The sequence below is a fragment of the Thunnus maccoyii genome, chromosome 22, assembly GCF_910596095.1.
Source record: "Thunnus maccoyii chromosome 22, fThuMac1.1, whole genome shotgun sequence".
In the NCBI taxonomy this organism is placed as follows: Eukaryota; Metazoa; Chordata; class Actinopteri; order Scombriformes; family Scombridae; genus Thunnus; species Thunnus maccoyii.
In genome coordinates this window covers 21,774,068-21,790,003 of record NC_056554.1, presented here as the reverse complement: position 1 = coordinate 21,790,003, position 15,936 = coordinate 21,774,068, and the positions used below count along the sequence as shown (strand labels likewise).

At 37.1% G+C, this 15,936-nt stretch overlaps 1 protein-coding gene across 2 annotated transcripts in view; it reads left to right on the top strand.

Moving 5' to 3' along the window:
• stk26 (serine/threonine protein kinase 26) overlaps positions 1-15,202 on the top strand; it is a 30,643-nt gene extending 15,441 nt beyond the window's left edge. The window contains exons 2-12 of one of the 2 annotated variants that reach the window (XM_042400490.1): positions 1,602-1,670; positions 1,786-1,947; positions 2,324-2,380; positions 2,854-2,962; positions 4,255-4,412; positions 10,555-10,740; positions 12,089-12,231; positions 12,407-12,503; positions 13,695-13,757; positions 14,601-14,728; positions 15,000-15,202. In XM_042400490.1, the coding sequence (XP_042256424.1) occupies positions 1,602-1,670; positions 1,786-1,947; positions 2,324-2,380; positions 2,854-2,962; positions 4,255-4,412; positions 10,555-10,740; positions 12,089-12,231; positions 12,407-12,503; positions 13,695-13,757; positions 14,601-14,728; positions 15,000-15,015 (1,188 nt within the window). In that variant the 3' untranslated portion in view covers positions 15,016-15,202. Of the gene's footprint in view, positions 1-1,601; positions 1,671-1,785; positions 1,948-2,323; positions 2,381-2,853; positions 2,963-4,254; positions 4,413-10,554; positions 10,741-12,088; positions 12,232-12,406; positions 12,504-13,694; positions 13,758-14,600; positions 14,738-14,999 lie in introns of both variants that reach the window. The other variant, XM_042400489.1, reaches the window with a different exon arrangement.
• Positions 15,203-15,936: the final 734 nt, after the last annotated feature.

Genomic DNA, 15,936 nt, shown 5'->3' with positions numbered 1-15,936 from the left:
TAGTTGATCAGGGTTTCATCCTTCAGCAAGTTTATGATCCAAAACATACCAGATACTACCTTTTTTAGAAAAAAAGAACAAGATGGTAGGCTTCACATCATGACAAGGCCATGATAAGGTCGTCAAGCTGGTTTGGGATCAACTGAACACTGTTGCAGCTCTAATGTAAGCCAACTAGCTTGCTAACGAAGCTGACAGTTCGTGTGGTCGTGAGCTTGAGGAGCATTTTTTTGTTCCCTCTTCAGATACTCTTTATAGAATTAAATAATGAACAATCTTGAGAACAAAATGCCAGAGGTTGTAAACGTCACAGCACAGAGAAAATACAAGAAGCTTTGAGAGCTATAGTGTTAGCTGTTAGCTGTTAGCTGTTAGCTGTTAGCTCACCAACTACAGTAATTCACCAACTTTCCCTGCAGGTAGCTCCTGCGTCACCAAGTTTCTATCGCTATTTTGTGAAAAAGTGCAGATGTTATGCCACTTTCTTGTGTTATCAGGCCTTAATTTCTGCTGCTTGGCTCTCAAGGAGTGCAATGTGATCGTCTTTTGGTCTTTTTTGGTTCATGACAAGGAACTTTACTTCAAAAACTAACTTTAACTTTTCCATGAAATTGGTCCCTCATGATTTCAAGGACTTATTCACTTTTCTCTGGTGCTACTACAAGACTAAAATTTCCACTTGCACAGAAGAAACTTGACATTTACTGAACACATTCATGCTCCCCAGAGGAAGAACCCATTTGATTTTAATGATCCTAGTGGCCTCTTCTCTGGTGCCAAATACTTAAAACCACCAGTAGTCACTTTTTAGATGTCAATAAAATGCTTATTTTTGTGGTCAGCCTGAATGTGACATATTAATTTAATAGCACAAAACGGAAAATATTACTTTTATGAACTCTTCAAGGTGGTTTATTCCCGTAAAGCCGCTGCCTTTTGAGTTTTACAGCCACCGCAGCAACAGTTACAGTGTCGAGTTTAGGAAATGAATGTAAGTCAGTGGAAAGCCCGCAGAGATAAGTGTGTGTATGTGCGTGTGTGGTCAGGCAGCTGTGTGTGTTCAGTTCCTGTTATCTTTAACTGTCATGCTTGTTTCCTTCTGCGTTTTATGGCTTTTTTCGAGCGTGTGTGTGTGTGTGTGTGTGCGACGTGACTCTGTGGTGACAACATGGCTGTGTTGCAAAGTCTCGCGAGTGAGGAAATAAGAGTCGAACTCTCACTGGGAATGTGATGGAAACATAGTTTGTTGCTTTTGTTAAGCTTTTGTGGAGATCCTTTCAATGCAGTAATTCAGGTTTTACCCAAATTTCTACTGTTATTTTTGTAGAGTGTGATTTTTAGGTTACTGATAGGTTAAATAATCAAGTCTATTCAATTCAATACAACTTTATTTATCAACAGATACACACACAGTTGATAGATAGAGAAAAATCATGTAAATCTGAAAGCTAAAAGCAATATGAGGCTATAAGCTTAAACAACTGTATATGTAGAATACACAAAGTAATGAAAAGCTCAGTTCATATGTTTTATATATTACTTTTTAGACTTTTATTATTGTATGAATTTGAACACTGTTTCTTCTTGTCTCCTCTTCTCAGAGTTCTCAGATTGATCCGGAGGAGTTGTTCACCAAATTGGATCGGATTGGTAAAGGATCCTTTGGAGAGGTGAGTGTTTGTAGATAATCTGTAGATTTTTACTGCATTGAGAAACTGATTTTTGATCTTTTTTGTCCCAATTTTGCCCAGTTTTTTGACTCTTTTCTAATCTTTTCCCCCCCAGGTGTTTAAAGGTATCGATAATCGTACTCAGAGCGTCGTCGCCATCAAGACCATCGATCTGGAGGAGGCTGAGGACGAGATCGAGGACATCCAGCAGGAGATCACAGTTCTGAGTCAGTGCGACAGTCCGTATATCACCAAGTACTACGGCTCTTATCTGAAGGTAAGACAGGTCGAGAGAAATTTACTGGATTGCTTAACGGCACAAAAACAGGAAGAGGGGGTTGTTCTTCCAGGGAAAACTGGGCTAAAATGTTTACTTTCTGGTGACAGATGAAGGTTTTTATCCTGTTCGGGGAGGGTAGATTGGAAGGAAATGGGCTCATGGGAAATGTAGTGAATAATTTGGAGAAGCGCTAACAGAGATAGATGTTGATTGTCTCCACATCCTCTCATTTGTTTGTTTTCATTTCATCAAAGTTAACAGGGTTTTTTAAGGTTACTCATCATTTATAGCACATATAAATCAAGTCTTAAAGGAAACAGACTTAAAAGATATTTTTCTTTCAGACTTAAATGACTTATTCTTTCTCTTTCAGGGCAGTAAACTATGGATCATCATGGAGTATCTTGGTGGAGGATCTGCGCTCGACTTGGTGAGTGTTAAAGCAGTTTTTAACCATATTTATTGCTAAGAGTGAAATCTAGGATAACTTGTTTGGTGGCTACTACTGTAAGGAAAATTCATCTCACAGTTTAGTATGTTTCATTTGAAATAAGGCTTGATCATTGTGGTACATTTTGTGGAGTTTATTCATGGTATATTTTTATTTTAATCAAAAGAAATAAACAGAAATCAAAAATCTGGGTTCACTATATAGTTGTGAGGGAAGTTGTGGTTCTATAAAGCACAAATTTAAAAGCTGTTATGAATTAAATGTAAAGAATAACACGAGTAATCTTATACCACCGTTACAGTACCCTCAGTTCATTCTTGCCTCATTTTCTCTGTTGAGTCTTGTCTTGAAGGCGTGTTTGAGTTCTTATGTAACACCTCGGGCATATCAATCGAGTGTTTTATACAGTATGTGTGTCATCATCTGGCGTGTCTGTGTGTGTGTGTGTGCAGCTGCGGGCAGGTCCGTTTGACGAATCTCAGATTGCCACCATGCTGAAGGAGATCCTGAAGGGGCTCGATTACCTGCACTCTGAGAAGAAGATCCACAGAGACATCAAAGGTACAAATGGGATTAAACAGTACAGGGTGCCTGATACCTGCTGGTTAGATTGTGTGATTTAGCACGGCACTTGCTTAAAATTGGGGGATTTGTAAGATCCATTTTTAACAAAGGATAGTCAAAAGTGCTGCAGCAGAACCCTGACTTTTATTCCCTTGTGTGGGTCAAACTCTAAAAACACTACACATCCCACAATGCAACTCAGTAGTATCCTTCATGAGACCCTCCCTGACTGGTAAATGCCCACATCCTCTAGTTTATAAGGCAGGTTTTATGTTAAAGGTTTATAGTTTCCAAAACCAAAGCACCACTTGGTGAAGGCACTTTTGTAAATTTCCTAAGACTTGACACTGACAGACGCTGTTATGAAAGACTGAGTAATACTTCCTGTGACTAATAAATAGAGCTGCAAACATTAGGGCGATTAATTGATTAGTCAGGCGAAAGAAATTAATGTGAAACCAGGGATGCAACTTTATTTTCATTATCGATTTAACCTGTCAATTATTTTCATCATGAATCGTTTAGTTCTTTGGTCAGAAAATGGTGAAAAATGTTGATCATTGCTCCCCAAAACCCGAGATGACGTCCTCAAATGTCTTATTTTATCCCGACCAACAGTCCACAACAGAAAGACATTCAGTTTACTATCATAGAAATCAGAAAATTTTCACATTTGATAAGCTGGAACCACTGAAATTGGACATTTTTTGGCAACTAATTGATTAATCGACTAATTGTTGCAGCTCTATCCGCTACTATCTTGATAATGGATTAATCATTTCAAGTAAAAATGCCAAACATTTGATCTCAAATGTGACAATTTGCTGTTTTTCTTCGTCACATACAACAGCAAACTGAATATTTTGACCTTTTACACAGAAAACAGACATTTTTTACAGAAAATAAGAAGATATTCTGCTGCTTTAAATTCCCGCATTTAAAGCAGCTACTATGTGAAGAATTTATGACTTTGACGCCTCCTGGTGGTAGAATGAAAAAGACATCGTGGCAGACCGCAGATTTTACCCAGGACACAGGCAATAAATGAGCTTAAAGTAGCACAGACTGCACCAGTTTTCAACAGGATGTTTTATAATGTCTTACGCCATCAGAATAGCTTGAAAGATGCTTTAATTGCATAAAAAAAATCTACACATAGGGGCTTTAAAGTCTTCAGTTTCCACCTGTAGAAAGTTCATATGCTTTATTTGCTTGAAGCGCATGACATGTCTTTAAAAATAAAGAAATGAGCACATGAATCAATAGTGATAACAATTATTTCCTTTTAGCTGCCAACGTCTTGCTGTCGGAGCACGGTCAGGTGAAGCTGGCGGACTTCGGGGTGGCCGGTCAGCTTACGGACACGCAGATCAAGCGGGAAACCTTTGTGGGAACGCCATTCTGGATGGCTCCTGAAGTCATCCAGCAGTCTGCCTACGACTCTAAGGTCAGATACCTGTGTGATTTTACTCCATTCAGACCTTCATTTAACACTTTCATTCCTTTAAATTGCAACTAAATAGCTTTTAAGTGTGTTAGCGGTTTTGCCTTCAGCTCTTAGAAACATTGACCGTTTGCTAAACCCCTCATTCAAAACATTAATTGTCCAATCTTAGCTTAGCAACCGTAACTAGGCATGACAGGCCTGTCAGGCTTTGGATTTGGAGGGTCATGTGTTGTTTTTTTTTGTTTTTTTGTTTTTTAATCCCCTTTCTAAAACCAAAAAAAAGGGCATGCTTGCAAGATTAATTAAACTATGTGTTCAGCTGCTAAAAGTATCCCGCTAAAGTTAGCATACCTTGCTAACTAAGTACAGACCGTAGTAATCCGGCACTATTACCAAAGTCGAGATATACAAACTTATGCAGAATTACAGATATTGTTAGAAAAGCCGGTGTAAAACTGCTCCCGGATGTTTCTAACCTCTAAAATCTGAGTTTAGGGTTAACGTTAGCTTCTCTGTTTCAGATTTGGGGAAAGTTTACCTGAGATTTCGTAGCCAAAACTTATAGATTCGTGCTCATCTTTAAATCTCTTTGTCATGTAAATGTTAAAACATAACATTTGAACAAGGTTATGTCAAAAAGAACTAAGTCTGGTATTAATATTGTTTTTATCGTCTAATAACAAAGCTAACAAGCTTTTAAACTGTGTATTTGCAGTGCTGGATTAGAAAGGTTGACAGGCATAGCAACAGTAACTAAGAGCTCAGGGCTTAATTCATTCATATGTAGTTTTTTTTATAACTTAATTGTTATTGTCTTTATTTCCAAGTTTAAAACAACTGGGCAGAGTTTCATCAATTAGAGAAAAACCTCCAAAAATGGACGGTATTTGTTATGTACACATATATTTTAGGCTTGTTAGGCAGAAGTGTTAAATATCTTGTTGACTTTGCTAAGTTAAAGCGTTCATCGTTCTCTTTGTGCCTCAAACACACACTAGTAGTAAAATATAGACCTTGTTTTGTCATTCATTAGATTGTCAGTGGTTTGGTGTATGTGAATATCTCATTTCTCAGATGTATTGATTGTTAAAAGTTCATCTGGGTCAAACGTACAGTTTATGGCTGTGGGATTCCTCTGTTGCTTCTACACTGTGCGCCGTATTTGCATATCGTCATAGCGACCAAAGCCATGTGGATTTGTTGTTGTCTCGCTTTGAGTTCGTTTGCATTATTTCCACAGTGATTTTATTTGCATCTAATAGAAACATCTCTTACATCCTGTTGTCTGGACTGTAAATGAGAAAAGTCTGAATGAATCCGGGTGATATTTTTTTTTTGGCTGTTTGATGTTTTCTGTAACTAATTATAAAGCTGCAATGATCAACTGATTAATCAATTAGTCAAGTGTCAAATTTAATAAGCAACTATTTTGATAATTGATTAATCGTTTTGAGTAATTTTTTTAAGAAAATAACTCAAAATTTTCTGGTTCCAGCTTGTCAAATGTGATTATTTTCATCTGAAGCTTTTGGGAAACAATGATGGACATTTTTCAACATTTTCTGACATCATATAAACCAAACGACTAATCCAATAATCGAGAAAATAATCAGATTAGACTGATTAATTGTTAATGGAAATAATAGTTAGCTCCAGCTCTGTTTAAATACTTAACTCAGTACAGAGCTGCAACAATTAGTCTTGGAGAAAATTAATCTGCAACTATTTTGATAATAAATTTATTATTTCAGTTACTTTTCAATCTAAAAGACAAACATTCTTTGCTTTCAGCTCCTTAAATGTGAGTATTTGCTGCTTTTCTTTGTCATATAGGACAATAATATAAATATTGGTCATAAAAAACAAGGAATCTGAAGACGTCACCTTGGTTTCTGGTAAATGATAAAGGGCAATTTTCAATATTAATTAATATATTAAGTGATTAATCCAGTAAATAAACGTCAGACGAATTGATAATGGAAATAACTGCAGCTCCGCCTCAGTGCATCATATCTTTATATCGATAGAGAAAAAACACTGGATGCTAAATCAAGTCATGTAACTTTAAACGAACCGTTTTCCTCAAAGATGATGTAAAGAGTGTCCAGTTGTTGTAATTTAAAGGGGGATTCCGTCTAATCTTTTCCCTCTGTTAGCATGTTTGACGTCAAGCAGAAATGCCTATTAGCCAAACAGCTGCACCTGCTGCCAGCAAACACACACACACACACACACACACACACACACACACACACACACACACACACACAACTAAAAGACTTATCGTTGGATGTGATACCCGCTAACAAAGTCAACAAAATGACTTTTATGAAATTACATAATAAGGTGACGACTGCTGACCGGCATCATTCTTTGTTTGTTTCAATACATGTCTGAGAAATGTGTGTGTGTGTGTGTGTGTGTGTGTGTGTGTGTGTGTGTGTGTGTGGGGTGTGGTGTGGTGTGTTGGCAGATCCATAAGGGTGTGTATACTTTAACTCTTAACGTGGGTTGATTCATATTGGGGTGTGTTTGTGTCCTCTAATCAGATATAGTGTAGTCAATGTGTGTGTTCTGTGATGTTAAATGTTACTTTTGTCCTCAAATGCCCGCAAGGCTCGAGTCTAAACGTGAGTGTGTGTGTGTGTGTGTGTGTGTGTGTGTGTGTGTGTGTGTGTGTGTGTGTCTTTGCTGTTCCCATATGTGTAATCATAATTTATTAGTCACTTTTTGGGCGTCAGAGATGAAAATTGGAGGCTTATTACGTAACGGAGAAAGAAAAAAAAAGAAGATTAAAGTTTCACTGGAAACAGAACGATAAAAATAAATATCTTGAGAAACGTTTGTGTGTTTTTAACCAGAACAGAAGCTTTTATCCAAAATATGGTTTATTTTTACAAATTTTTGATTAATGTTTTACTTTTTTGTATTAACTGATTGTGGATTTACTTCATCAAAAGTAAGAGGCAGCAAGAAAAGTATTAAAATCATGAGATGTTTTGATCATTAAAACTCATTAAAACAATAATGAAAGCAGCATGTCGTAGGGAGGTGGATTCGCCTTTGTCTTGTCAGCTTTTTCTTTTAATTTGACGAAGATGTTTTTTCAGTCTTCTGTGGAGGGGGAAGGAAGACAACGTCTGACTTGTTGAAACACCAAAGACAGTTTGCAGACGCCGCTCGGTTACGTAAATGACAGACGTAACCTGAGCAGTTAGAACAAGCTCACAAATAAGGACTGCCATTGTGTGTGTGTGTGTGTGTGTGTGTGTGTGTGTGTGTGTGTGTGTGTGTGTGTGTGTGTGTGTGTGTGTGTGTGTGTGTGTGTGTGTGTGGTTTGTTTCTGACTCCTGATCTCAAAGCTAATTTGTAGATCAGGTCATAAAATGTCATGTACAATTTGTACTATTCATATGGGGACCTTGTAGACTGAACAAAGCAGTAATTTGACTTAAAGTGACAGTAACTGACTGAACTCTACTGTAACTTTAGCCAAAATAAAACAGGTGGGTTCAAATATTTATCTCAGAGGATATTTTGGGAAAACTGGAGATGCAGTTTGGTGTTTTTAAGAAACTGCAACAGTGACCAAAACCACACCAGAACTAAATCTTAAAGGAATAGTTTGACATTTTGGGAAATACTTATCTGTGTATTTAAAAACAAAGATTAGCTTAGCATAAAGACTAGAAACAAGGGGCTACAGCTAGCTTAGCACTTCCTATAGTGCAGTAACAAAATCCACCTACCAGCAGCAACGTCTAAAGCTCACTAATCAACATATTATAGACATTTTTTAAAGCAGAAATGTCAAATATTTGCCTGTCGAAGCTTTTGGATGTCATGCATGACTGTACTGTTGAACGGACCAAACATGACATTTTGAAGATGTCAACAAAGGCTGTAAGAAATTAAAATGGGCATTTTTCATTATTATCTGTCAATTTGTAGACAAAATTGACACATTTTCAGTTAATCGATGATAAAAACAATCGTTAGTTGCAGCCTTAGTTTAATTTGTACAAAAAAAAAGTGAAAAAAACAACCATTTGTGGTCTTAAAGGGCGTTGTGTTTATGTTTATGGTTATGTGACTGTTTCATGGACATTTTTAGAGAGCCAGCTGTTTCCCCCTGGTTCCAGTCTTTATGCTAAGCTAAGCTAACCATCTCCTGGCTGCAATTAAGGCCAAACTATTCCTTTAGACTCGCAACTCTGTAAAATGCTCCTTTAAATGTATAAAGACGAATATTTCTGCACATTGATTGCTTGGACCAAACTATTCTTTTAGCTAAAGCAACAATAAAAGGACACTGTTGAAAATCTGTGGATTCTGCCTTCAGTTTTTGTCTGTGTGACGTTTTCATGCACGATGGTTTGATCTATCACATTAAATTTTTTTTCGTAGGATACATTCGGGTCACCATGAAGACATGTGGTGTGTGTGTACGTGCGTGTTTTATCTATGTGTGTCCACAAGCTGCCATATGGTCAATGTGTAACAGTAATAGAGTTGAGGAGTTAACAGTCAAATGGTGACCGAGCATCCTGTAATGTGACCCTGAGCAGCTCCGTTACGACTGTATTGTGTGTGTGTGTGTGTGTGTGTGTGTGTGTGTGTGTGTGTGTGTGTGTGTGTGTGTGTCTGTGTGTGTCTGTGTGTGTCTGTGTGTGTGTGTGTGTGTGCGCGTTCTTGCCCAGACTGACATATGGTTAGTGGGTGTCACAGCCGTCAGGCAAACAAAAAGTCAACTCTCATCCAAACTACCTGACTGTTTCTGACTGTTTGCATTCGTGTACAAATAGCTGCGTTACTTCTGTTCCTGACGTGTTCGGACACAATAAGTCAATCAACAAAGTATTAATTAATCAAGTGTAAATACCATATTGACATATTCTGGGTCCAACTTCTTAAATGAAAGTTTTATATCAGTGTAAAGTTAAAATCTTTGGGGTTTAGACTTGAAAACAAGATATTTGAAGATGCCGCCTGATCATTTTTCACTGTTTTCCAACATTTTCTTTATGGCAAAAATAACATATTTATTCATAATAGTAAAATAATCATTTTCTGCCTTAAAAAAAGGTAACTTTGGGTTAAAAAACTGGCCACTTTCTCTCTGTTTTGAGCAATGGTTTGCAGGAGTTGCAGGCTTCTAAAAATGCATCTGTTGGTGAAAAACTGTATTGGATATTTGATACTTTCACAAGAAGCTGCCAAAATCCTGTTCAAACCCTCCTGTCACAACAGATCCGCACACAGCGACTGCAGATCCAGTTTGGAAGTAGAGCTTGCAACAACAGTTTGGTTAATCAATTAGTCGATTGAGAGAAAAGTTACTATTTTGATAATCAGTTACTCGTTATGAATCGTTTAGGAAAAATACAGCAGTTTACTGGTTTTAGCTTCTCAGTTGTGAATGTTTTATGGTTACTTTAATATCTGTTGGACTGTTGATTGAATTGAGGACGTCATTTTGTAAACAGTGGTGGACATTTTCCACCATTTCTTGACCTTTTTAACAGAAATAATGATAGTTGCAGCCCTAGTTAAAAGTAAAACTGCCATACAAACAGCCCAGTAGCATGGTTAGCATTTAGCATCATGTAGACAGTGTAACTGTGTGTTCTTGAATTAAATCTCCACCCAAAAATGTTTCTGTAGTTTTTAACAGTTGTCAGTAAATGTTTGTAGTTTGGTTTTGTTTCCTCAGAAACGGCATCTGCGGTCAGTTTGGATTTACAGTGATTAGCTAGCTTGATAAGTTCTGGCATCGTGTACTTTCACAGTAGTTAAAAGGAACAAGGGAACATAAACCATGAGGAAAGATTATAAAGTTTAATTGCTAACTGTCTGTACTAACAGGTGCAAATGTCCAATCTTGTACGCAAATGTATGTAGGTCGGTGCCAAATGTAACTTTACACCAGAGTGTGTTTAATTCTGACTCTGTGTGTGTGTGTGTGTTTTTGGGACCTTTTCCAGTATAAACACAGACCAGTAGTCTTCATGGGGACCAAAGCCTGGTCCTAAAGAGGCAAAACGCTTGGTTTAGGCTGTCCACAATGAATGGAAGTCAATGCAATATCCATAACAAGGATAGCTGCGTAATCTTGTATGTATGTTTGTGTGTGTCTCTCCAGGCTGATATTTGGTCGCTGGGCATCACCGCCATCGAGCTCGCCAAAGGGGAACCTCCGAATTCAGACATGCATCCGATGCGAGTTCTGTTCCACATCCCCAAGTCTCCTCCTCCGACGCTGACGGGAGATTTCTCCAAGAGCTTCAAAGAGTTCACCGAGGCCTGCCTCAACAAGGACCCCGCCTTCGTAAGACACATATTCAATCTTAAATTTCTAAATTTGCTCTAATGAACCATTATTTTTCACTTTATTGTATTTTTGCTGCTGGATAGAGGCCCCACAAATGGTATTTATATGCTTTTATTGCTATTTAAATAGTTAAAAATCAATCATGTGAGACTTCCTGCCAAGGAAAGTAACTAAGTACATTTGCTCAAGCACTGCAAGCATCTCTAATTTACAAGAGTATTTCCATTTTATGCTACTTTATACTTATATCACACTACATGTCAGAGGGAAATATTGTACTTTTTACTACATTTATCTGACTACTGTAATTAGCAGTTACTTTTGAGAGTAAGATTTTACATAAAAAACATATGATGATCTTAGAAAATACAGCACATTGTTACATTAATTAAACCAGTGATTCAACAACACAACAAAGCAGAGTCTAGTCAGGGCTGCTTGTCATGTTTCAGATGTTCCCCTCTAAACTTCTCACATGGTTTCATTTAAACAACCGTTTGAGGCTCAAAGACCTCAAATTATCCAATATTTCACAAAACAGCAACAATTTGAGACCCCTCAGATTTATCTTATGACCCTTTGGAGGCGACTCAACCGCTGGATTTAACCACCTCAATGTATATAAAGACGTTCAAACTAGCTCCACCTCCAGCAGCTACACAGTGATACACCAATATTAACAAAAAATAATGTAATAATACATATAATAAAACTCACAGGGACATTTTGCTGCAGCATGCTTACCTTTACTTTTCATACTTTAAGTACAAATTACTACTTGATAATTTTACTTAAGTATGATTTTTTGTACTTTTCTATTATCAAACAGTCTTCTTAGTGACATTATTGACTTATTTTGACTTTTCAAATCGATATTTTTTAAATTTTTCCCAAGTTTTTACTTTGTTTTTTCATGTTAGTCACCCTGATAAGCACATGGTTAACTCGTGTTGAGGTAGTCATTTTTTCATTCATGTAATTTTATATCGTTTTGGTTGGGTTTTGAGTCAGATAAGTGTTTTTGATGTCATTCATTTTAAGCCAGCTCTCCTTTACTGTGTGTGTTTGTGGTTGCATCTTGCTGCCCCCTGGTGGACAAACTGCTTCTCTCCCTCTTTCAGCCTTTTCTGTTCTGTCAATTTCTCTTTCTTTCTGTAAGATACTGTTTTAAGATGAGTAAAATTTCCAAACTTGGCAAATGATTCACTTTTTCTGCACTTTGGGAGGCAACTCTTTCTATTATTTTATTAATCTGTTTCTCTTTCTGAACCTCAATGAAGCTGCTACTTATAAAAGAGTCGACCAAAGACAGTAAACGTTCTGTCTCTGCTCTCTTTCTCTGCAGCGTCCCACAGCCAAGGAGCTGCTCAAACACAAGTTCATCGTCAAACACTGTAAGAAGACGTCCTACCTCAGCGAGTTGATTGACAGGTACAGGAGATGGAAGGAGGAGGGGCACAGCGACAGCAGCTCCGACGACTCTGACAGGTAATTTCATTAATGTTGTTCTCGTAATAACTTTGCTTGTTTTAAGAGATGTAACATCTCTACACTCCTATTAAAACAGGAAAACACTGCTGTTGAATGTCTGAACACACACATATGTTCACCGTGCAGTGATTAGTGAGTAATATAAGCTGTTTTTGTGTGTGTTTGTGTCAAGTGAGTCCAGTAACAAGGAGAACAGCGATTCTCCTGAGTGGTCCTTCACCACCGTCCGTAAGAAGAAGACGGAGGGCAGGAAGGTCCTCCACGGGACGGTCAGTACCATCTATGTGTGTGTGTCTCGAGACAGCTTGTGGAGAGGAGAAATGCTTGTAACGTTGACAAAATGGTCGGATCTTGTTCAGTAATTCCTTTGTTTGAACATTAGTGTAAAGCTGCAGTCAGATGATGCGGCCAGAAGCAGGAGGGGACAGGAAATAGCGTGGGTAGGGTTGAAGAACGGCTATAACAACAACAGGGCACAACGACACTGTCATGTCTTCACTGTCATTATCCTCCGTCACTGTCATTACATTCACTGCAGCCAGGCAGCACCTCTTCCTCTCTGTTGTTTGTATTATTTAATCGCCTTACGGTCTCAAACCGGCAGGACAGCGGAGCTCCTCGCAATTTCACATGTCGAGGTTCATTTAAGAAGCGATTGTGTCTCGTAAGTTTCACATAACCATGAACAGGAAGTGAAATCTGTTCTGACTGTGTCATAACAGAAGCAGAAACTACCTGTTGTTTTCATTATTGGACAAAAAAAGGTTTTATTGTTGTTTTCAGAACAACAACATCTGCGTCAGTGTTCAGTTGAGGAGGTCAGACTCACTTATCCAAGTTTCTTTGTTTTTCTTAAACTGACATTTACATTTTAAATGTAAGTAGATTTTTGTCCTACTTCTATTTATGTCTCTTACTTGCTTCAAATATTTTCTTTTTCAGAATAACCAGAACTATTTGAAAATGAAAGAAATAATTGATGAGACTAGTTGAAGAGTCTAAGAAATTACTACATTTGTATTATTCCAAAATGCATTTTATTGCAGTAACACAACTGATTAGTGAAATCTGTGAAGTTTGTGGTGAAACTTACATTAACACTGAGCTTTATCAGCCTCATAATCAATAAATAATACAGATGAACATAAATGGACTCAAAGGAAATTTTACTGAAACTATTCCACTGACCTTTTTAACATTATAAAGGTCAGTTTAGGAAAAGTTTTGGGATGTCTTTGAAAATAACTTAAAGTAAAATTATGATCAATTTAAGACTTTATTTTAAAAAAAATCCCAAAAAATCTAAAAATTCTGTGAAACTTTTAGAATGGTAGATATCTCGTTGTACAATTTTGTTTGTGCTTTTTAGTGATATAGAACTGCAATAATTAAATCCCCCACCTTGTTTTTCCTCTTTTCATCCTCCATATCTTCCTCTTCCTCTTCTTTATCTTTTGCAGGGTCAGGATCAGCTGAGTAAGTCCGCCAGTCTGACCACAGTCATCTCTCCTGTCTTCACTGAGGTTAGTACACAAAGTCATGCAAGTATAAAAGATCAAATGATACGCATAGCAGAAACCACATGTGCTCAGCAAAAACAAAAGAGATATCCTTAACAACTCTGCAAAATATGATCAGCAGTTTGCTTGGACCAGCAGTTTAGAGTTAAATTGTGAGATGGTTACATTTGAATAGTCGCTTCTTTTTGGTCTTTTTTTTTTTTAAGGACAATGAACAAGGCTGTAGAAAGAATTTTAGAAATATATATATACATATATACATTGTCTGTATTAATTTGACTTTAAAAAATGTTTGCTTCAAATTTGATCTCCCTACATGATTGTATTATAGATTTATTTTGAGGGAAAATATGAACTAATTCATGTTTTCAGCCTAAAAATCATCATATTTAAAGGATGAGACCATCTGCGTTCTTTCCTGGGTTGTTCAAATGTAAACACCCAAAAAGCTGTGACGCGATTTAGAGCGCTGATGACCTTCCTGGTACTTCAACCAAAATTTTAATTTTCGGTTTTGAATACATATGGAATACTACTGGGAAGCTACAGAAATACATGAAAACCACAAAAAAACAAAAAAACAAAAAAAATTGGTCCGTCCTTCAAGAAATTTGACTCCAAAATATTTGAATCAGGATAGAAAAAGCTCAGCATGTGTAATTTGTGTGTAAATGCAGAATATAAACTCCTCCACAGGTTATTAAAACCCCTAAATTACTGAAAACATCTGTCCTCAATAACACACCGAGACAAAAGTCATGATCTTCCTACAGAATTGCTCGTTCTCTGCAAAAACAGAGGTTGCGGATGGCAGAAATATTATATTGTCTTCTTCTTCTTCTGTAGTTGAAGCAGCAGCACAAGGAGCACTCTGAGCAGCGATTGGCCATCGAGGAGCTGGAACGTAACATCCGATTGGCTGAAGACGTCTGTCCAGGCATCACGGACAGGATGGTCACACACATCATTGCCAGGTACCAGAAGTACGTTTGTCATTTTCTAAATTATCTTCTTGTATTTTGCTTTCTTTTGTTCAGAATTAATATCTTGCTGTTGTTTTCTTGAGCTTCTTTAGGTTCCTTTTATTTTTCTGTAATTCTTCACCGTCTTTTGTCTTGATTTCTTTCTCTCTCAGTCTTAGTGTGTGTTCAGAAACTAAGATGTCTATGTCCTCCTACATCAGATCATTTGTTTACCAAATGTCTTCCTTCTCTCCCTCTCCTGATTTCCGTCACTCGCCCCCAGATTCACGACCAACTGAGGAGTGGATAAATCGAAAAAGGAAGTGCGTGGAATGAAGAGAGACTGTGTCTCCGTACGGTGACGCTGCTGGACGATTGGAAACGGAGGAGATTTGCTGTGCGATGTCTCCTCGCTGTACACACACCTGACACGCATACACACATATATACATACGTACACACACACATACACACACACACTACTAATGTAATATATACACTATATATATTATATATATATATATATATATATATATAATATATATATATATAATCACTGCTGCTGGTTGAAGAACTTTTTCTCCCTAAATTGGATTCGAATAACAGCTGCATTTTTGGTCTGAAGGTTTGAAAATACAATCAAAACAATTCATTTCTCCTGTTTAGAGACACGAACTTCTCTAAAAATGTAATCAAGTCTTGAGTTTTGAATATGTTTAAAATAAAGCAGGCCATTTTTGTCAGACAGTTTTCTAATATTTCTAAACCATCTAAATTACTTTTAATGTGCCTTAATTCTTTGTAATTATCAACAAGAAGATGTCACTTTTTCATGGTGACGTCATGTTTTTGTTAAAACCGTACACAGAAAAATATAAAGAAGAGGGCTCTCGTCCATCAGCAGTGCTATGTTTCGTGTCATGACTTGCCTGAACTTTGTAGATGTCTATATGTTTGTTCAGTAGCACTTGAGACAGATAATATGCCAATATTGCATTTGTTTTGTTGTCTTCAGTAATGCTTTAAAATTACAGTTCCCTGATACCGGAATTCAGTCAAGGTTGGGTCTACCCATCAAAGTGTACTACATAAAGGTTTCAGCTTTCAGGGTTAAATTTTGTAATTGTCACTCTGATTTTAGTAATGGAAATTAGAAAAGGTATAAATATTTATAATCCACCACTGAAACAATTTTGAGAGGAAACTCAAGTTACTTTTTT